The sequence below is a fragment of the Sebastes fasciatus genome, chromosome 7, assembly GCF_043250625.1.
Source record: "Sebastes fasciatus isolate fSebFas1 chromosome 7, fSebFas1.pri, whole genome shotgun sequence".
Lineage (NCBI taxonomy): Eukaryota > Metazoa > Chordata > Actinopteri > Perciformes > Sebastidae > Sebastes > Sebastes fasciatus.
This window is the reverse complement of record NC_133801.1, coordinates 19,485,497-19,506,440: the sequence shown is the minus strand read 5'-3', so window position 1 is coordinate 19,506,440 and position 20,944 is coordinate 19,485,497. Positions and strand designations below refer to the sequence as shown.

The window sequence follows — 20,944 nt, the reverse complement described above, 5'->3', positions numbered from 1 at the left end:
TGTATGTGCTGGAAACTGGATCCCTCCTTGTTCCATTCAGTGTCTTCCTCCTCCCAGGCACACGCCCTCTGACCCGAAGTTAACAAAAGGGAGAACAGGGAGCAGAGTTTATGTAAAACGTTATATAAATTGTGACCAAAAGATGATGCTCATGACAACTGTCATCTGAGATTTCTGGAACATTTTAAAACGACATGATATTGTGCAAGAAGGTATAACTCTTCCACTGTCACCCTATAGCTTGGATTTATTCCGCCCCCCTGTGGTGGATACATGTAATTTTCTGTGTGTGACCTGATTTTACTGGGCGTGACAGCGACGCTGGTATTGTTTTCACCTTGTGAGTCTGTGTGAGTCATCATGGTAAAATGTGGTTGTGGTTGGGTACTTTCGCCAGGTGTTATTTATAAATTAAACCAGATCTGTGTTTGATCTAGTTCTGTGTGTCTGTGGAAATATTTTGTGACCCAGATAGAGTCAAAATACAGTAACGAAACTTTACAGGTGTGTAGTTGAGATCAAAATGAAGTTCAAAGATGGGTGCGGCCCCTGGTCCGATTTGGCGCTGCGATTGGTATCATGTCTACCTTTAACCGCTGCAGAACCAGTTTTAGCAGCAAGACAGTAGAAAAAGAGTATGGGGCTCCAGCTCCAACGGGGCTTGGACCCCTAACAAGTTGCACAATTTAACAATTTCTATCAGACAAATTAGTTGTTTAGCAGCAGAAGATGGAGGGCCAGTACAAAGAGCCAAGTGAGGTATGAGAATGGCTTTTTTGTGTCACTTCTGACGATGTATTTCTCTATAAGCTCTTTCAGATGGCTATTTCTATGACTTCGCAGCCACAAGACACAGACCCTAATTCAAAAACAAGGAGACAGTTGATTATGTATGAAAAAACATTTATAATTTCCTGAATATCAGAGAGCTACAAAGACCAATGACAAAACCCAACTCTGATCAGTGTTGATGTACAGGAGCAGATGTGCAGCACAAGTTGGTAGGTTCGGGTGGTGGCTAACAAATGAGGTTGTGTACCATCTCCACTTTGCCCCATATAGCCTTTAGCCAAGTCCTTTCACCAGAACAGACTGATTTGATAGTTTTACCCCATAAGCAGTAGCTGATCAACTTAATTATTTATTACCAACCTTAGGAAGACGGAGTGCTGAAAAAATTGAAACATGCACCTCCTTCAGAACAACACTGCAGCAACTCATTTGCTCACTTGGAAAATCAACATTAACATCCAGTGTTACATCGCAGATGCACTTATGGTTATTTCCGTGAACGATGGCTGGGGCCTTTGAATGGATCCTGTATCAAGAAAAAAAAGAAATAAAGATGGAAAAAAGATGAAAGCTTTCACCAAGTTAAGATAATCAAGTATAATTAAGTTCATTTTTGGCAAACAAATATGAAATGGACTATTGGAGATTAAGTGTAGGGGTATACATTTTTGTTAAGAATGTAACAGACTTCAGACCAGTTTTAACTCCCTAAAAACTATGTGGTTACGTAGTAATCCCACCCTACAGGTCTAGTCATTTTCCCTGAATGGAAATCACAAAATCTTCACCCCAGCACTCCAGATATTATTTTTACCTCGTCATCATCACTGTCATCAAATGCAACTCCTCTAGATGTCTGGCTCTGGCTCGGAGAGCTGTACTTAGTGAAGGACGATGTCGATGATGCTGGTCTGTGGTGAGCAATAAAAGGAACCAGGGTAAAACACATGATTCAAAAAACACATCGCACATTTACAATATGAAGTCATGGGCAGAGAGGGTGACTGCAGTATGGACAGCTGTGTGTTTTTCTTTTCTTAAATGTACTGGACTATCACATTGTAGACCGAACACAAACATACCTTGGAGGGGGTCGGGTAGCTTTCATTACAGGTATATCTTCATCTGAGTCATCAATAGTCATCTGGAAATGGATGAAGATGGGAAGCAAGGTTGGAGGATTGTACAGTTTACATATTGTATGTGCGTGTGTCATCATTTGACTTACTTCATCTACATAAGATGGTTTGGCTGCAGTCCGAGATGATCTCTGGGATGGAGCTTGAAATGCTGAAGAATGAGTGAAAAATAAGAAAGAGAGATATGTTGAAGTCAAGGAAGAAAGTGAAAGCCTACAGTCTGGCATATTAGTGTTGTATGGAGAATGTTAACTTGTGAGTCTATAGATCATCACACTCACACACATAATATCACAGTCTCCTACCTTGGACAATGCTCCTGCTTTGGGTTGCTGCTGAGGATTTCTGGGAACGGCCCCGACCAGCTGGTTTTGGTTCAGAGGCAATTGCACCTGGATGGAAGGATGAACAGTCCAGAACGAGGATTTATGATGTAATGCACATCATCATATACACCGATCTGAGTCATTGCCTTGTACCAAGCCTACATCCTTGTATAAACCTTTGGACCTATTTACCACTGCATATATTTCTCTGCGCCTCTATTTTCACTTCATCTTCGTGACAGATAATGTGATGAACTCACCTCTGCCTCTTCCCCGGCCACCGCGCGCCCTGCTTCCTCGCCCTCTGCCTCGCGTGGGGGGAGGGAATGGGCCTGAGCCATCATCGGAGTCCAAAGCGAGGTCACTGGACATATCCAAGTCTGAAGGCTCAGTGCCGCGCTCCAAACGGTGAGCTTTGGCTCTGTCGATAGCCTGAGCAATAGAGCGATAAAGTGCACACAGTTAAACACAACAGACCACACAACATTTCAGGCCTGTGTGCAATCATTACTTACTTCTTTGATTTCATTCTCTTCCTCGGTCGTGTTCTTTTTGGAGTCTCTGAATCGCCGGATCTGAAAATGTAAAAACATGCACTCTTATAATGCCATACATCAACTTCCTCTGCCCTACTTTCCATGCAAGCCCCCAGCCCTCACCTCAGTGTCTATATCCTGCTCCGTGGTTACGCCTCTGGCTTGGAGGTGGCGCTGTGTCTTCTCTAACTGGCACTTGATCAGCTCCTCAATGGCGTCTTTCTCATCTTTGTCTACAAACTCCTGGATGGCCTTCCCCATGCCCTGCTCGGTCAGAAGGGACAGCTGCACTGTCTGAGAAGATAAAAAAAAAAAGAATACGCGGTAGAAACAGTAGATGAAAATAAGTGTTATGACACCCTGTAAGTGTGTGAATGTAAATCTGTGTGTGTGCAGTACCTGTTCAGTTGCCTCAAAGTACTGTTTAACCAGGTCCTCCACTCTCAGCCCCTCGACTGCTGTGGTTTTTAACAGTCTGCCGTAGTCAACATTGACCTCATCTAAAAAAGCATAAAGATTGAAACATGTCAAATAGACAACGCTGTACATCGATCAGTGTTGTAGATCCATAGCTGTGTATTTAGCCTGTGTCAAACCTTTGATGTCCTCCTTCTGCTCACGGTGCCTGAGAAAGTGAATTAGGTCTTTTGGGTTGGCTACGCGGTCCACAAACTTCTGACTGAAGCGAGAAGTGTTGAACGTCTCAAAGCCTCCGCTGTAGTCCACCTGGGGAAGGCAATGAAGATGATGACTTTGACTGAAGAAACGTGATTAGGAAGGTGTGTATGCACACTGCAAGTGTGTCCATCTTACCCTCAGCCGAACAAGAGGTTTCTCTGGGGTGAGCGGGCATCCAATTCTTTCTCTTTCAGCTTCTTCTAACATCTCTGTGACCTACAGAGTGACAGAAAGAAAACGAGACGGCTATAAGGGGACAGACGAGGGGCAAGAATGGATCTGTACGTTTGTTGGTGACTTTAAGTGTTACCTTTGCGTAGCACAAGTTTTCCACCTTCTTTGTGACCTGGGGTGTATCAGGTGTGAAGATGTCTTGGTAGTCAGCCAGCACCACATCTTGGATGAAGAACTGACGCACCGTCTTTAGGGGGATCTTTTGCAGGTTCATCTTACGACCTTTCACCCTCAGCAGCCCTATGTGTCTAGAACCACACAAACAGAGTGTTATGGCTACTTAATCACTTTTAGACACCCTCAGAATACAGAGTTTAATATCCATTATGTGTGTGTGTGTGTGTGTGTGTATCCATTTGTACTTCTTGGCTGCCTCTCCGGGGGACAGGGAGGTGGCTACCGAGCTGCCAGGTTGTGTCACATAGAAGAGCTGCTGTTCATTTCTGGTTGGCGCAATCAAACACTCGTGCTCGTGACCCCACACCACCAAGTCGATAAAGTCATCCAGGAAGTGCTCGGGGATGTAGTTAGTAGGTCCGTGTTTACTCCTAGAAGAAACACATAGACAGAACAGACAACAATTTTAAACAACAACACAAGGTACAGAGTATTATTGAAAAAAATATAGCCGTTTCAACCCTAAAACCACTAACAGGGGCAGACTCAATGCATCAACAACATGCTAAGCTGAAGATAGCATGGCCAACCAACCCATTATTCACCCTCTTAAACACTTTACTTTTTACCGGCATAGCTATCCTGTCCACACAGATCCAGCATTCAGATTCAGAGTATGCAGCATGTACTGTATCACACAGAGGACAACATGTATCGCTAATACTTTGACATTTCCTGGGGCACAGCTTCTCACTCCAGTTTAGACGTTCCAACGACATAAACATGCACACACCTGTTCTGGTGGATGGTGAAGAGGTTAAACCATTCATCTTGGTCTTCTTTGGGGCGAAGCATCGTTACCTGGTTGTTGACAAACATCCTGTACAAGCGCTCATCTGGGATGGAGCCTACACACACACACATTCATACATCATTTAGACCAAAACATGAATACTTGTGTTTATCTTGGCTGAACAGACAAAGATTATTTTAGGAATGCACTTACCAAGACCAAATAACGCTAGCTTGGTGCTGCCTTTCTGCATGAGGATGGGACTAATCTCTATCTTCTCCACTGAGTGGGAGTGACCAAAGTGATTGACAAGACCAGAAGCACTTAGCAGATCCAACGCACACAAACCTTCAGCCTTGAGGAAAATAAAAGTAACCATGATATTAAAACTAACAAATATATATAGACACACACACAAATGCACATACTTGAATATTACTAATTTGTGTTGTTCTGTCTAATAATTTATTTTATGCTGGACTCATAACTCACCCCGGTTGGGTCATCATGGTTACCGTGAATGCTAAATGCAGGAATAGAGATGTTCAGGTTTTCATCCTGATAGTTGACCCAGGGGAACCTACAACACACATATCACAACATCAATGTAACAAGAAAAAAACATGTTTTGATAAAAAAATTACCACACAACACACAGCAGAACTGACTGGGTGGTGTTGAAGTTGACTTTCTGGTCACTGAGAATGTTGAATTGAATGGGCGTGTCTCCCATGCAGTATTGTCTCAGCATAGTGATGCAGTTGTGGAGGCATCGTCGCGAGGGCTTGTTGTCATGGAACAAATCACCACCCAGCAGGATGAAATCTACCTGCAAGCAGACAAATGAGAAAATAGAAAGTAGTGGGCAATTAGAACTTTATTATGTCCATTCAAGCAGACAGAGATTAATCTGATCTACTATTAAGTCATTCACACATCTATCAACTTGTACCTGATTTGTCTTGGCACATTTCAGGATTTCATCAAGTGTGTTATAAGAGTCATTGCCACGGATAGCATCCTTCTCCAGGTAACCCAGGTGAATATCTGTAGCAATCAGGATCTTGAAGGTATCCTCATCATCCCTAAGAAAAACAAAACAGCTCATACATTAGGTTGTTGTGTACCCAGTTATAACTGGAAATTATCTAGATAAACATATCCATCAGTCATTGGGAGACCTGTTAATCACCATCCAGCACAATCACCATATAGAAATGCTTTGCAGGGATTTAAACAAACTCACAAGGTGTTCTCTGAGGTCATGATGATGTGGGGAAATGATATCTCACTCCTGACAGGTGGTCACGCGAAAGGCTTTCCCTGCAGAAAATACATTTAATAAAAGATAAGATGATCCTTTATTAGTTCCACAGAGGAGACATTTTCAGTGTTACAGCAGCAAAGGGGACAGTGCAACAAGAGGCATCAGTAAAAAAAACAAAGACAAGATATAATACATAAGTAAGTAAACAGTAAAGATATAATAAATAAGTAAACATTAAAAAAAAAAAATATATATATATATATATATATAACAGCAGATAGACTGAATGGTAAAGTTCACATTATTACACATAGATAGATAGATAGATAGATAGATAGATAGATAGTAGCTTTATTGATCCCTAGGGAAATTCAAGTTTCCAGCATCACAGTTCCATAGTGCAAAACATGTTAGTAAAAAGGCAGTAAAAAAGTACAAAAAAATATACCAGATATAAAAATACAAGGAGATGAAGAAAACTGTTCAAACTGAATATAGTGCAGGGTAACAGCTGTAATGCACGACTATTAAAAAGTGCAGAAGAGACTGTTAAAGTGAGTGTAGTGCAGAAGAGACTGTTAAAGTGAGTGTAGTGCAGGGTAACTCCAGTAGCTTAGTCTATGAGAGTGCACTGTGTGCATTATCATCTGTCCTGCAGACATATGACATTGCATAGAGTATTGATATGATATACATGTGAATGAATCAGTCAGTGTAACGTTAAGTTGGTACATTCCTGAAAGAAAGCCATGTGTTTAGAATATCTGCGACACACTACAAAGTATTGTTTTATACTGTGTGATAGCTAGCTAGCTAATTATCCGATAGTTAAGTCGTATCTAACAGCAATATGAACCAAGCTGGTGACGTCCTATTGAACAATTATTTGTTGTTATAAAATATAAAGCTATACAACCATACATCCCTGGCTACAACGTGGAAGACTTTAAGTTTCAACCCACCTCCTCTTGAGTCCCAGAACATGTCAGAAAAATCCCGGCAAGTCTTGCAAACCCTCTCACAGATGGTTTAGAGTTATTGTAGTTCTATTGTGAAGCATCACCGTTCTAAACTGCCGAGTGTCCGCGGAGGAAGAACTACACTTCCGGGAAGCAAAATGGGGTGCGTTTGTTTTGTTGTTAGAGTCGCGCCGGTCTATCTAACTCGCTAACGTGACGTTAACGAGTCGTTGTGCAGCGTTCGACGGGTCACGCTGGTGTTAATATCATTCGAACCTCCTCAGAAAACCCTGGATTGTGTGTCAAGTGATGTGTTTTCTTTTCACATATTAGCAACCCTAGAAACAGCACTTAGTTAGCAGGCTTGCAGGAAGGTTTTGCTTTAATATTAGTTTAAATTAACAACACATTTTGCATATTTTACTCCCTTGGTTCTGCAGAGGCGAGGCAGACTGGATTGGCTGCATTTCAATGGAGACGCTGTCAAACACAGCTGATGCTACGCGGGAGAAGGTAGCTTCAAGTTACTACTACTTTACAGTGATCCATAGAGTTAGAGTTAAAGCTACCTAGCAGCAGTTGCTACAACTCAGTCCAGCTGATGTTGCAGACCTAGAAAGTATATTGAAGTTTGAAGTGATATATCTGACTTGAGCAGGACAAACATGTTGTAACATTAAGGTCAGTTAGAGCATGCATTTAGCTCATGTTTACCTCACTTTCTGCACTTCATTTGCTGGTTGCATGATGTGATGGCTACTATCACTGCAATATATATCCCCTTTGCTCATATATTGAACATGTGCAATATTAACTGCAAAGTAGAATAGAATAGAATAGAAAGCTTTATTGTCATCGTACCAGTTTGCCACTTCTGGTCAGTGCTTTAAAACAAATACTTGACAAGACTAAACGGCAGATAAAACATATAACAGGTAAAAACACACACACAGTTATAAAGCAAATAAATTAGGTAAAGTAGATGTAATAAATAAATATAAACAAAAGTGTTACACTAGAGGTATAAAATATAAAATAGATGTAATGTAAACAGAGGTAATTACACTTGTAAAATAGGTATGGTAGATGTAATAAATAAAATGTAAACAAAGTTGCACTTGAGGTGTATATTGTATCAAGGATATAAAATAAAATATGTTGACTGTTGCCATACAATAAGAGGTGCTACAAGCTCCGAACAAAATGTATGTTAAAATATATTTGGTATATTGTGATTGTGATTATTTTGTGATTATTTCTTGTGAAATGTAATTATGCATTAATATCTAATTTTGCTTTGGCAATAATATAACCTGAACATTCATGCCAATAAAGCTTATTTGAATTTGAATTTGAACATATTTTAGTAGATATCTGCAGTATTTGCCGGATATTGTGGGATGCTGTTCAACATTTCGCCCTGTTTCTCTCTGTAGCATCTCTGTCCGCCACGAGCAGCCAGTGGAGTCGTGTCTGAAAGCCTGTCATCTTATAGAGAGTACCCTGCTCACCGTCCCTTTATCAACACACTTGTGCATCACACACCCCAAACACGCATGCATCACTCATGTCGCCCATCATCACCCAGCAAGGGATTCCCAGAGACCAGCAGTACAGGTAACTTTAATTTTATGCATGTTGTTTTCCCTTTACAAAGTTTCCATTCAGGTATATGTGGTGTTGCAGAGCTCCATGGTTACAGCATGTGCAACATGATGCCGCACTACTTGAATGTCTCAGTTGCACTGACGTCTATTCATTCTTTCCCTCTCGTCCCATCCTGTCACCTTATTCTTCCATGCAAACCTAAAAATCATATCTTATTACATCACGACTATAGTCAATGTGTCCCCCATATGCATCACATTCTTGTATCTAATCTCTCTCACACTTAATCCATGTGTCTGTGCACGGGTAGAGATCTTATCTGCCTTGAGGAACCTCCAGGAGAAGATCAGGAAGCTGGAGTTGGAGAAAGGCCACGCAGAGCTCAGTCTGCACGCTGTGGGGAATAAAGATGCATCATACACTCGTCTACAGAGTGATAAAGTCACACAGAGACTCTTAAAGGATCACACAGACACAGAAAGAGAGATAAGTGGCCAGTCCAACTGCAATCAAGGTGGGTGCATGTATAACATATTATTTATTTTCCCTCTTATTCCTAATATCTTATGGTGTCTCATTGTTCTCCACAGTGTTGATCACCCACCTGGCTGCTGCTGAGTCTCGTTGTATGAAGCTGGAGCGACAGTTGGATCACATGAGGAGGATGTTGCGCAGCGCCAAGGCAGACAGGACGAGCCTGCTCAAGCAGCAGGTTAACCCAGTGTCCAAAAACATGCTTAAATGCAATGTTGTTGAGTAAAAGCCTCATGTGTGAGTGAGTAGATTTGTAGAACTCTTTTAATTGTTCTCTATGCTTTCAGGTTTCCATGGAGACAGCCAAGTCAGCTGATCGACAGTCTGACACAGTGTCTGAGCACGCCCAGTTGGAGAAGCTGGAGCGACTGGAGCAGGAGTATCTGAGGCTGACACGCACACAAACCAATGCTGAGGTACAGACAAAGAAACAGTGACATGTCAGTTAAAGTAGTTACTGATGTTAACTACTTAGGTTAAAAATTGTACATTTCTATGCAGACCAAATTACAACAATTCCTCAAGTTTGCTTTGCAAATAAAACAGACATTGATTAGTGAAGTTTGGCCAAAAGACATACAACATTATCCAAGAATTTATGGCTGTGGTTCCCAATCTGGGGGTCAGGACGGCCTCATGGTAGGGCTAGGCAATAATTCAATATGATAATTTATTCAATGAAATCGTATTGTGATGAAATCCTATATCGAGATATCATGATGCACAGTTACGTTGTCTAAATTGATAATAACAAGCGCATACTAACCCAAATTTCTCAGAAAATCTGATCAAACTCAGTTAAATCAAACTATTGTCTTAATCTGATTACTCTGTATTTGTGTGCATGCATGTAAACATGGTCAGCGTATAGCTGGAAATATGTATTCATTTTTTCTCTATAATTTCACACTAAAGTTATTAATTAAATGAGAAAATACTTTTCATTTGTCAAGCATTTAATTCACACAGGAGTATACAAAAATAGGCTTTACAATGTGGTTATTTATTAACTGTCGGTTGAAAAGCGCTGATCTAGCTCTGGTTCCTCAGATCAGATCAGAAGTTATAAGTCTGGGTGTTGTAGACTATTTCCAGGTTATGGTCTCACTTAGCCAGAATGATTTTGAAAAGATTATTCATGTTTTAATCTCAAGTGGATATAAAACCCTCAATTCTCTTATTGTTATTTTTAATGAGATTAGTGCTTGTCTTATTATGTCAGATGAAGATGCGGGAGCTGGAGATGAAACTACAGGAGGAGGAGCACCAGAGAAAGCTGGTCCAGGATAAGGCCAATCAGGTAACAAATGCTTTAATTTGCATTTCTTTTTAGCTTCCATTCCTGTACTTGAAAGGAAGCTTAGTCTATTGTTTTACATACTGTATGCTTTATACTAAATGTAAATTTAGAAATTTGACACTCCCTTTCATTTGATGTTTTTTGTGTTCCTCAGCTACAGACCGGTTTAGAGACCAACAGGATACTGCTGCAGTCGGTGTCACCTCGTCTGTCCAGCAGACAGTCCAAAGAAAAGAAGTCTAATTCAAAGGTAAAGAACTTCACAGGGGTGGTTCAAGGTTTTTACTTCTGAGTGGGAATGTTTCTTTCCCTCTTTGTAAGTGGACGTTTGAACAAATGTGACAAAGACGGTTGAAGTTGAGTGCTTCTCTATAGTGTTAGTACATCTGCGAATGTCATATTGAATCAAATGGTAAATGGACTTGCATTTATACAACGCTTTTCTAGTCTTCCGACCACTCAAAGCGCTTTACACTACATGTCAGCATTCACCCATTAACACACACATTCTTACACTGATGGCAGAGGCTGCCATGCAAGGTACCAACTTTGCCCATCAGGATGTAATCTAAATACTCATTCACACACCGATGGCTCAGCCTTCGGGAGCAATTTGGGGTTAAGTGTCTTGCTCAAGGACACATTGACATGTGACCGGAGGAGCCGGGGATCCTACCACCGACATTCCGATTGGTGGACGACCTACTCTACCTTCTGAGCCACAGCCGCCACATGCATTTGTTATATTAGGATATCCTGATATATTCCTAAAATAGTTAAAAAAAAATTTAAAAAATCAATGAAAGTTAAATTTTCTCTGATTTTATTTCTCAAAAAGTTTCAAACCTTTTAATAAGAATTGCTTTATATTTGCCACTTGGTGTCATTATGAAATTAATATTTTTTGGATGTTGGTTGGTCAGAAAAACTAATCAGTTGATTACATTAATTGAATGAATCAATACATTTAATAGCTTAACCGATGATAACAAAAAAATAATAATCCTTAGTTGCAGGCCTACTGAATACTCCCAAATGTACATTTTCCTGTGGATCTCACTATTGTTTATGTTGATTTTCTCTTTCCAGAAATCTTCACCACAGCAGTCGTCCTACACAGAGCCACACTACAGACTGAGCCTCAGAGATGTACCTTTTGTTGCTGGAACGGTAGTATGAGCACATGTGCATTTGTGGATTTAGGGTTGGAATAAAATGATATATTTATTCACTTTTCTTACACTGCCTCTCTCTCTCTCTCTCTCTCTCTCTCTCTCTCTCTCTCTCTCTCTCTCTCTCTCTCTCTCTCTCTCTCTCTCTCTCTCTCTCTCTCTCTCTCTCTCTCTCTCTCTCTCTCTCTCTCTCTTTGAATCTCTTTCTCCTCTCCTAACTAACCCTCAGTCAGTAGGCTGCAGCCACTCGGTCCGGGCAAACGTCCAGTCAGTGTTGTCCCTCCTGAAGCGACACCAGCCGCACCTCTGCAACAGCCGTGTCCTCTCAGGTAGTCGCAGGAACTCAGACAGCTCCTCTTCTTCCTCCTCTGCTAGCGAGGAGGAACTATCAGAGCTGCTGCAAGCGCTGCATGAGGAGCTGCGACTCATGAGCTTGTGAGTGTAGTCTCATATGAAATCTGTAAGGAGTGAATTTCTTGGAATAGTGTGAATTTTATCCTCTGTTTGTGTCGCAGGGAGCAGGACGAGCTGACGAGGCAGGTGGAGGCCAGTGTTTCTGACCAGGAAAGAAAAGAGCTTCAGATGGAGCAGGAGAGGCTGCTGCTGAAAATGGAGAGGAAAGGAGAGCAGATCAGTAAGCTCTACAGACACAAAACACAGGTAGGTTTTCACACAGAAACAGTTCAATTCACACAATTGCAAGATTTTGTTTTCCTTTACTCTTTTCTCATCTCTCCACTAGATAAAGAAGTTAAGAAAGGAAACTATTTGTAGGCGTAACAGTGGAAATGAGACGAGGGCGACTACCACAGAGTCCACTAGAGGCCGCTATGCTGCAGCAGTCAAGGTTAAACCAGGAGAGAGGAGCAAGAGGAACCTGAGGCTGCTGAGGGACATGAGGGCTCTGCAGACCTCATTACGGACCTGAAACCCATCAGGACATGAACACAGCACATTAGGTTGATCCTGTTGGTGCTGTCTACCTACCTACGGCCATTATTTCACAATCAAAACCGGTACCGTCTGTTCATGAACGTATGACCTATGATCCCTTGGGAAAACATCATTTTTTCTACTGTATTAAGAACATTTAAGACATCTAAAAAGACTATATGTTTTAAACCAGATCTAAGTTGTCTCTACCAGTCCACCCAAAGTGTGTTTCATCAGAACAAGGTCAGTTTGTTGTCTGATTAGTCATCTTAGTGTCAAATGACTGTTCTGAATATTTTAAATTAAGAGAGGGCTCTAAATGATTATTAACTTATTCTTTATTAAGGAAACCATATTTTTGTTCATGTTGGCTCAAACGTCTGCCTGGACTTTACTTGATGTTTAAGTCCTTTACCAGCAGAGGGCGTGAGAGTTCAGAGTGATTTTTAGTTTTCATGTAGTTTTTTGGGCACGGAAACACATTTTACAGTAATGGACAACCTGGACTTCAATGAGTCTCATGAAATAAAAGTTAATATTCTTTTTTTTTTTTTAATAAGGAAGCCAAAATCTCCTGGTGCTACAACATTCCTGGGTTGCTTGATAGTAACCGATTCTCACATTTCATAAATATTCATAAAGTGGATGCAGCAGCCATTGGTAGTGCAAAGAAACTACAGTGATGAAATAGTCTGCTACAGTTTTCTCCAATGTGATTATCCTAATGTTGTGCTGAAGGACACACTGTGCTGTATTTGGTTAAAACGACTGAACCCCCTTGATGTGTCATATTGCAGACCCACAATATGTGTGTGTGTGTGTGTGTATATGCATGTGTGTTATGATCAGAATATTTGTAATTATTTCTACAAATATTCAGGAGGATTGTTATTTTTTTACAATCATGAGTAACCTATTTTTGAGTGAAGACGTATTCCTCTATGAAATAAAGTATTTATGTTTGCATATGACTACAGTACTGTTTTGTTTATTTTGTTTTGGTGACAAATGCAACCAAGCCTGACACAGTTTTATTTATGAAGACACCTCTTTGCTCCTCTTTCACGGACTCATCTCATCTACCTTCGACGCTGGTACCGTGACGTCAGTAGACATCAGACCAGAATAAAATCATAAAGACTGAATGAATTATAAATGTGACAGATTTATTCTAATATACAAACAAATAATATTGACCCCAAACTGGGGTATATATGCAGATTGAGAATACAGCTGTGTGTTTGCATAAATTTGGGAAATTGTAAAACTTAAAAATGTCCCTATGGGCTCCCATACATCAAATTACCAATAAAATGTCTTGATTCGCCTAAGATTTAAAAGAATTGGAAAGATGCTTAACAATTGTTACACAATCTGTAGCTATAGTAATATGTATACATAGTCTAGTCAAACTGACTAACACGTTATATTCAAACCTGCAGTAGGTAGTAGGCACAGATACAGATAGAGATTTACAGATACAAATCACTGCATTTATTTGTGCATTGTATTTTACGAGTCACATGCAAACGGAATTTGTGGATTTTGTGTGAAAACAGTCTCAAAAGAATCCAAATAAGTAGATGGAGATTCACAAATATATTTCCTTTGAAAAATGCTAAGTTGATGTACAGATGATGATATATGAGTTGTAAATTAGAGGCACAGATACAGATAGAGATTTACAGATACAAATCACTCTGCTTTTATTTGTGCATTATGTTTTACGAGTTACATAACTTGACATTTCTTTGTGAATACTAATGAGACTGTTTTGACACCATATACTTCTTCCACCACTTCAAATGCATGTTTGTCAAAGATTAAACAACATTTTATGCATGAAATGTGTTTTGCTCTCTTCTATCATAACGCAGCGTCTGCTCTATGGCTTGTTGTGTTTGCGAAGATCCGTGTGGGTCTTCACAGTGGTCCTGTACTAGCAGGTGTAGTTGGAGAGACACAGTCAACTCTGCATCTCGCATGGAGAGTCACGGCCTCCCCGACAAGATCCACCTGAGCCCAAATGTCCACCAGTGAGGACGCATTGACATATACCACAAACCCTGTGCTTTCCTTTTTCTGATTTCCACATCCCCTGTCCACATTTCCTACAGCTTTGAAGAATAAAAGCTATGTTATCTAGAAGCGAGGGGAGATTGAGGTGAAAAGGAATGACAGAAGGACCACTTACTTTCTTGGGAGGAAACAGCAGGACAGCCAGATGAGTTACCAGTCAAGTCTCCACAGACCAGGTCTGTTTGATGTCTGACAAATCCCTCTAATTCTATTTAGTGATTTACTCTGTACCCTTTAAATTGGGTAACAAGGACTTTTAATTGTTTTTTTAATGCCCTGCAGTCTCTTTCCCTCTCTCACTCATTTTGTTCCTCTGTCGTGAGGCGACACAGGGACGACTTTTGCTTGATCCCTGTGTAATATGGAGACAGCCTGAGTGAACCCAAACTGTCATCACATATGTCTGAACCCCAGACCTGCCCGGCCATCAAGCCCCAGGACTCCGAGAGCTACGGAAGCCTGCACACTGACGATCAATCAGAGGATGTAGCTCTGGACCGGTTAAAAGATGCAGATGAATCTGGCCAAACAGAAGTAAAGAAAAATATGCATGGCTTCTTAGACAGCTACAGCCATGTGGACACAGAGGAACAACAGCTGATTACCGGTGCCGTGGAAACCAACAATCAAAGCAAACACACTCAAACCAGGTTCTGTGTGGTCCTGTGAGCTGGTAATTACTGCCTGATTATAAATGATTCATCAACCAAGGTGCAGCGTATTTAACAGGTGCCATTGACCAAAGAGCTTTTGTGATGGCATCATTCTCTAGATCTCTACATTGTGAATGTGTCACTTGAGTAAATGTTTGATATTTTGGACATAGCAGATCAAATATGGCATTAAAGTAGAGAGTATACACTTTGCTTGTAGCCCATGTATCTGTCTGACATACTAAATAATAAATGCCTTTTTTCTCTGTCAGTGATTGACTCCCAATAAATCCTAAATGAGCACAGAAGGTAACAAATATTCAGTAACTTTTCATTTGTTTGCATGCAACATAGTGAAGAATCAACACGCTCACCCTTGTTTACGTGGTGCATTTAAACCAGCAAATCTGCAATATATCAAACTAGAGGTAAACTACACATATTTTGAAGTTCAATTGAAGTGTATGGGCTTCTGAGTTTCAGCTAATGCCAAAATACTGAGACAGCAAAGATTTTTTACTTTTGTGAAGCGCTTTATCTCGAGTTGAACTTGTTTGCACGACACAAAATAATCTGCTTAAAATTAAAAATAATTCATAACACTATATTATATCATATATAATAGCTTATAATGACTGTTAAAGGTGCCTACTTTAATTTTCATATTAACACTGGTGTATTTACAAAGAGCCTTCCGTATATGAAAGCAGAGAGTACAGTGTGTGTTGTGCACTAAAAAAATACACTCTGGTCAACAGGTCACATGTTTAAACGCACACGTGGCCCCTTGACTACACATTTCAGTTTACATGGTGAAAAGAAACAAAGATGAATAACTAATGATGTTGCTCACGATGCCTGAGTCAGTGATCACAATTGTCCATTAAAGGGCCGTCACCTGCAGGTGTGTGTCTTGCTCCGAGACGACACCCCAGGTCGGGAGAGGAGTCCAGACATCTGATCCTCGCCGCAGAGGGCCCTGTATCACTGTATCACTGCTAACCGGGCCTGGATTGCGATGGCCGAATGAAAACAACACCTGTAACCAGAGTCTTGTGTTTGTGTGTGGTCAGGTGTGATAAAATCGGTCTGCTGACTCACTCATTAAGAGCCCGATCCACACTGACCTAAATGAAGAGGCTAACCTGTTCTGAGGCTCATGTCATGTGTGCACTTTTCTCCCATCCGAAGTCTTTAAAAGTTCTGCTTCTATCAGGAATCTGTCTCGGTTATAGACGCCAGCTCAGTGATTTTAGGCCCCTCCTGGTGTTTGGTCAGAACTGGCCGGTTGGTGTAAATGTCGTCCACAGGTAGAAGGAATGTGACGGTTTTTACCTTGGCCCTGAAAGGTCAAAGAAATCACACGACGGTTAGGAAACTATAGGCAACTTTGGAAAAGGTGTATACTAGAGACAACATAGCCTGTCTGTACCTGTTTTTGTGGACATATTCCTGCAGGGAGTGTCTGTTGGTAGCTTTTCCCACTTCTCCTCTGGTCGAGTTGCCAAAGATGCTGTCTTCATGTTGGATCTCTTCATGTAGTCTTCCCCATCCAGAGTCACTGGGCTGAGCCCTGTCAGTCCTCCCCTCTGTCATGGTCACACCAGACAGGTTGGAGCTTATCGAGTACCTCCGGACAGTCATGACGGTGTTCTCTGTGAAATAACATGAACATGGTGCATTGGAATGGATTCATTTCCTCAGTGCAGAGATAGATATGGAAAGAAAACACAAAGGACATTTTCTTATATCTAAAGCCCCGTTTCTACCGCAGGAACTTTCCCCCAGAACTAAGAACCTTTTGAGGAAATCATTGCGTTTCCACCGAAGGGGCCAGGGTCTAAATTATATTCCAGGGACATTTTTCTGGGACCTTTTTACCCCCCACAAAGGCCCTGGTCGGGATGGTTGTACTTTCGGGTTTAGGACAAGGGGAGGGCGTTTCTCTTTGTTTGATAACATTAAAAGCAATTGGGGCCCTTCTGTGTAGAGTTGGATGTTCTCCCTGTGTTAGCGTGGGTTTCGCGCTTCCTCCCACAGTCCAAAGGCATGCAGGTTAGGTTATTGCTGACTCTAAATGTCTTGTAGGTGTGAATGTGAGAGTGAATGGTTGTCTGTATGTGTCAGCCCTGTGATAGTCTGGCGACCTGTCCAGGGTGTACCCCGCCTTCGCCCAATGTCAGCTGGGATCGGCTCCAGCCCCCCCCCCCCCGACCCTGAATAGGGTAAGCGGTTACAGATAATGGATGGATGTCTATACGCCAATTTAAAAATTTAATAATGCCTTAAAATAAACACATGGTATTCCTGTTGTTGTTGTTGTTGCTGCTGGTGTGAATAGAAAGTGCATTTCTCTTACACTTTTTGCCAATGAGGCTACTTGGTTGTATTATGGGAATTGTAGGATCCAGTGTTATTGTAGTTTGACCAATACAAAAGACTAATATCGGGATATCTTGTCTCTTGCGCCTTAGATTTTGAGCATCATTTTTTTAATCCGTATCTTGTGAAACCTCCAACTTAATGAAAGTTTTATGCTAAATTGTTGGAGTGCTCCTTTAAAAATGAGTGTTGCGGTTATAGGTTAATTAAAATAAATTATTCTGCTATATTACTTTTATTTTCTAATCATATTTCACTTTACAACAGACATTATTGAACAGATCACTGTGTTATACCTTTTATATAACTTGTGATAGGCTATGGTACAGGGCTGTGTGATACTATAGGCATCATGATACAGTGGATATATTGCGATATTTTGATTCAGTATCACAATCGTATCGTAAATTCGTGAGCCTAGTTGATAGCTCAGGGCTTTTGCCCTTTTCTATCCCTAGGCAATCATTGGAGGGAGGAGAGAAGAGATGGAGGAGGAGCCCAGTTAGTGCTGAGGCAGCATGCATGTCCGGCCAGTTGAGGAGATTTTTTTTTTCTTTTCTTGTTTTTTCTTGTTTTATATATAAAACAAGAAAAAAACAAGAAAAAAATTAATTATATAATATATATATATATATATATATTATATATATATATTTCCTTTTTTTCTTTTTCTTCCTTTTCCTCATAACAAAATAAAATCAAATTGAATATGGATAAAACAAAATGGAGAGAAAAATAAATTAAAGAAATAAAAAAATTAATAAATACAAATAAATAAACAAAGAAATAAAGAAATAAAGAAAGAAAACTTTACTTCAGTCTCACAAAACATAATATTGCAATATTTGCGATATTTTCTTACACCCTTACTAATATGGTGCTGTTGTGATAGTAGTTTCTCTTACCTTTGTATTGTCCCTCCAGGACTGGCGCAGACGCATTGCGCCTCAGGTTCACATAGGGGTTTTCTTCCATCCCCGCCTCCATCCTTGCTGCTGAAGACACCGGGCTGTTGCTGCTGGCTCTCCCCGGCATCCTGGCCCCAAAGGCCCGCTGATGACCGTAGTCTCCCCGCAGCTCTCGGTTCTCCTCCTCCAGCTTCTGGATCTCATCCCTCATCTCCATGACGACCTGCGCCAGGCTGTGGGTGCTCTGCTCCATGGCAACGCCGCTGCGCTGCCAGTACCACGGCTTCCCAAACACCGACACCGGCAGGATGAGCTGACCGTGCTGCTGCGGTTTTAACATCCTGCTTCTCCAACAAAAAGCTTAATTTGTGGTCCTTTCCGCTGTCTGTGGAGCCTTTTCTCTGTTGTGTGTGTGTGTTTGTCTCAATCTCAGTCCAGATCTTGTTCTGATGGAGATTATGTCGCCTTTCACCACTTATACAGCTGAAAGGAGTCCGGTGATCAGCCAGCAGCACAGAGGATGTTTTATTCATCATGCAGCTCCGGAGTCCAGTTTCAGGAAAACTAAGCAGGGGTCGGAAATGAAATGTGCACTGCACCAGAGCTTTAGACCTACTAAACCTGCAGGATCTCTCTAATAGTTATAGAGTTTATGATAACTTCTTGGTCCCACAACATGTGGAGAAACGTCCACACTAGTAAATAACAATGAAGAACTGGCAGCACACTGTAAAAAAACAAAACAAAAATGTACAGTTTTTTTCAAGAAATTTTAAATTTTTTGTATTTTTCTGTATTTCAAAATGACAGAATTTTTTTTTAAAAATTACATGTTTCATTTTTCATTTATATGTAAATGGTCTTAGATTTACAGTATTTTTTTGTAATCACAATCGTAATTATCTGTATTTAAGCTTTTCGTGATCATTTTTAAAGATAATTATTCTGTTTTTTTAGAGGTTTATGACTCTATTTTAACAATTAATGTATGTTAGAAGAAAAGGATTTCATGGAATTCTAAAAATGTTTCTTGTAAAAATACAGATTTCTTTTGCAAAACTTCTGAGAGTTAATGTAAATTTGGGCTTTTGCAACGTATAATTACATGTTTCATTTGTAATTTATATGTTAATGGTCTTAGATTTACGGTGTATGACTATTTTAACAATAAATATATGTTAAAATTAAAATATTTCTTGTAATATTACAGTAATAAAGGCTATTATATAAAGATAATTAGTGTTTATTTATGTTAATTAACGGACATTTCACATTATTTTACAGTTAATTTACTGTTTAAAGATACATTATATAGCTGTTTTTCACCTTTCTTTTACATTATCTTACTGATAATGCACTATTTAGGTTGTATTTTTTACATACATTTTAATAAACATTATTTTTTGCCTAGATGAATAGACTTAGCAGGTTACAGACATAGGAATAGTCACACTAAATACAATTAAAGGCACTTGTTAGGAAAAAGGCTATAATAGACTTGTTGAAACTTTTCCCAAAATGTATGTCTATAGCTGTCTACAAGCACAGAATGCAAACCATAACAACATGTGAGTGAAGAACAGAGATAATTCACTGATTTTACAATCACGTACAATGTGCAAGCCTCACATGTGCAGATCAGGTCCCAGAATTAAAAGAATACTGCATGAAACTGTTACTGATGATACTTTAGACAGTTGATCAGCAGTAAAGTGCTGTTTTTTAAGAATGCATTATAGTTCAGTTAAAAAATGGCCTATGAGCGTAATTTAACAGGTTTTCTTTTGTATTAACAGTAAAACACAGTTTTTAGCAATAACAGGTTAATACTGTTGAAATCCTACTGTTAATTAACAGCAATTGTTTACAGAGTAGTTATAGAGTTTATGCCAACTTCTTGGTCCCACAACATGTGGAGCAACTTCATGTTTTAGCTCAAGAGAAGATGAAAGATCTGGGCTCCTCACTCTTCCTCTTGTAATGCCCCATGTCTCTGTTGGGATTACAATATCCTCCCTCTAAAATATTAATTACATCTGTCAGCAAAGATAAATCTAGGAAGGAAATTGAGAAAAGAACATCTTTCTGTTCTGATTCTCATTCAGAAGATCATTAGAGCATTTTTTTTTTTTAAAAAAGATGGTTAAATTGATCAGTTGTACAAGTATAGATTGGATTTATGTCTTTGCAGAGTGACATTTGTGTCATTTCACTCAGGGATTGAGACACGTGGTGACTACTAAATACTGTATGCGTTCCTCTGTCTCCTGAATATGCATGGTGTTTGATGATAGGCTGAGGTCAGGGGGTCAACCCAATGGAAACAAAACAGGCGTTTGATAAATAATAAGAGAAGGAATCACTGCAACGGACATCAAATACAGGCCGGCTGCACACAAAGGAGGAAATTGCAGATAATTACACTCAATGGGGCCTCCCCAGCTGAGATTGTTTGTGGTCAGGTGCTGCAGTGGACCCATTATGAATAGAGCAGACAGTCTCTGAACGCACCTGTAGCTGGTCTGACTCCAACA

At 40.2% G+C, this 20,944-nt stretch overlaps 3 protein-coding genes across 4 annotated transcripts; 1 reads left to right on the top strand and 2 right to left on the bottom strand.

The window, feature by feature from the left end:
- Positions 1–886: 886 nt before the first annotated feature.
- On the bottom strand, positions 887–6,882 carry mre11a (MRE11 homolog A, double strand break repair nuclease). The gene is made up of 20 exons (XM_074642061.1): positions 6,845–6,882; positions 5,862–5,938; positions 5,568–5,700; positions 5,284–5,444; positions 5,108–5,195; positions 4,829–4,970; positions 4,616–4,730; positions 4,068–4,253; positions 3,782–3,953; positions 3,607–3,687; positions 3,390–3,519; positions 3,193–3,293; positions 2,917–3,087; positions 2,773–2,832; positions 2,518–2,689; positions 2,237–2,323; positions 2,021–2,082; positions 1,875–1,936; positions 1,607–1,703; positions 887–1,318 (listed from the first exon to the last, which is right to left on the bottom strand). Exons 2-20 carry the CDS (start codon positions 5,879–5,881, stop codon positions 1,280–1,282), a joined length of 2,079 nt encoding a protein of 692 aa, XP_074498162.1. The 5' UTR covers positions 5,882–5,938; positions 6,845–6,882; the 3' UTR covers positions 887–1,279.
- Positions 6,883–7,022: 140 nt separating this feature from the next.
- Positions 7,023–13,346, top strand: cep57 (centrosomal protein 57). Its single transcript, XM_074642062.1, has 11 exons — positions 7,023–7,354; positions 8,278–8,458; positions 8,760–8,963; positions 9,040–9,161; positions 9,271–9,399; positions 10,206–10,283; positions 10,438–10,533; positions 11,373–11,453; positions 11,685–11,890; positions 11,971–12,115; positions 12,198–13,346. The coding sequence occupies exons 1-11, from the start codon at positions 7,313–7,315 to the stop codon at positions 12,381–12,383; spliced, it is 1,470 nt and encodes a 489-aa protein (XP_074498163.1). The 5' UTR covers positions 7,023–7,312; the 3' UTR covers positions 12,384–13,346.
- A 2,679-nt stretch (positions 13,347–16,025) lies between these two features.
- Positions 16,026–18,874, bottom strand: LOC141771604 (uncharacterized). Of its 2 annotated transcripts, XR_012594735.1 has the most exons (4): positions 18,408–18,874; positions 16,553–16,775; positions 16,266–16,462; positions 16,026–16,159 (listed from the first exon to the last, which is right to left on the bottom strand). XR_012594735.1 is itself a non-coding variant. In XM_074642060.1 (3 exons), exons 1-3 carry the CDS (start codon positions 18,748–18,750, stop codon positions 16,333–16,335), a joined length of 696 nt encoding a protein of 231 aa, XP_074498161.1. In that variant the 5' UTR covers positions 18,751–18,874; the 3' UTR covers positions 16,180–16,332. The 2 variants fall into 2 exon arrangements, 1 of the variants encoding a protein (XP_074498161.1); XM_074642060.1 differs by lacking the exon at positions 16,026–16,159 and having other exon boundaries at positions 16,180–16,462.
- Positions 18,875–20,944: the final 2,070 nt, after the last annotated feature.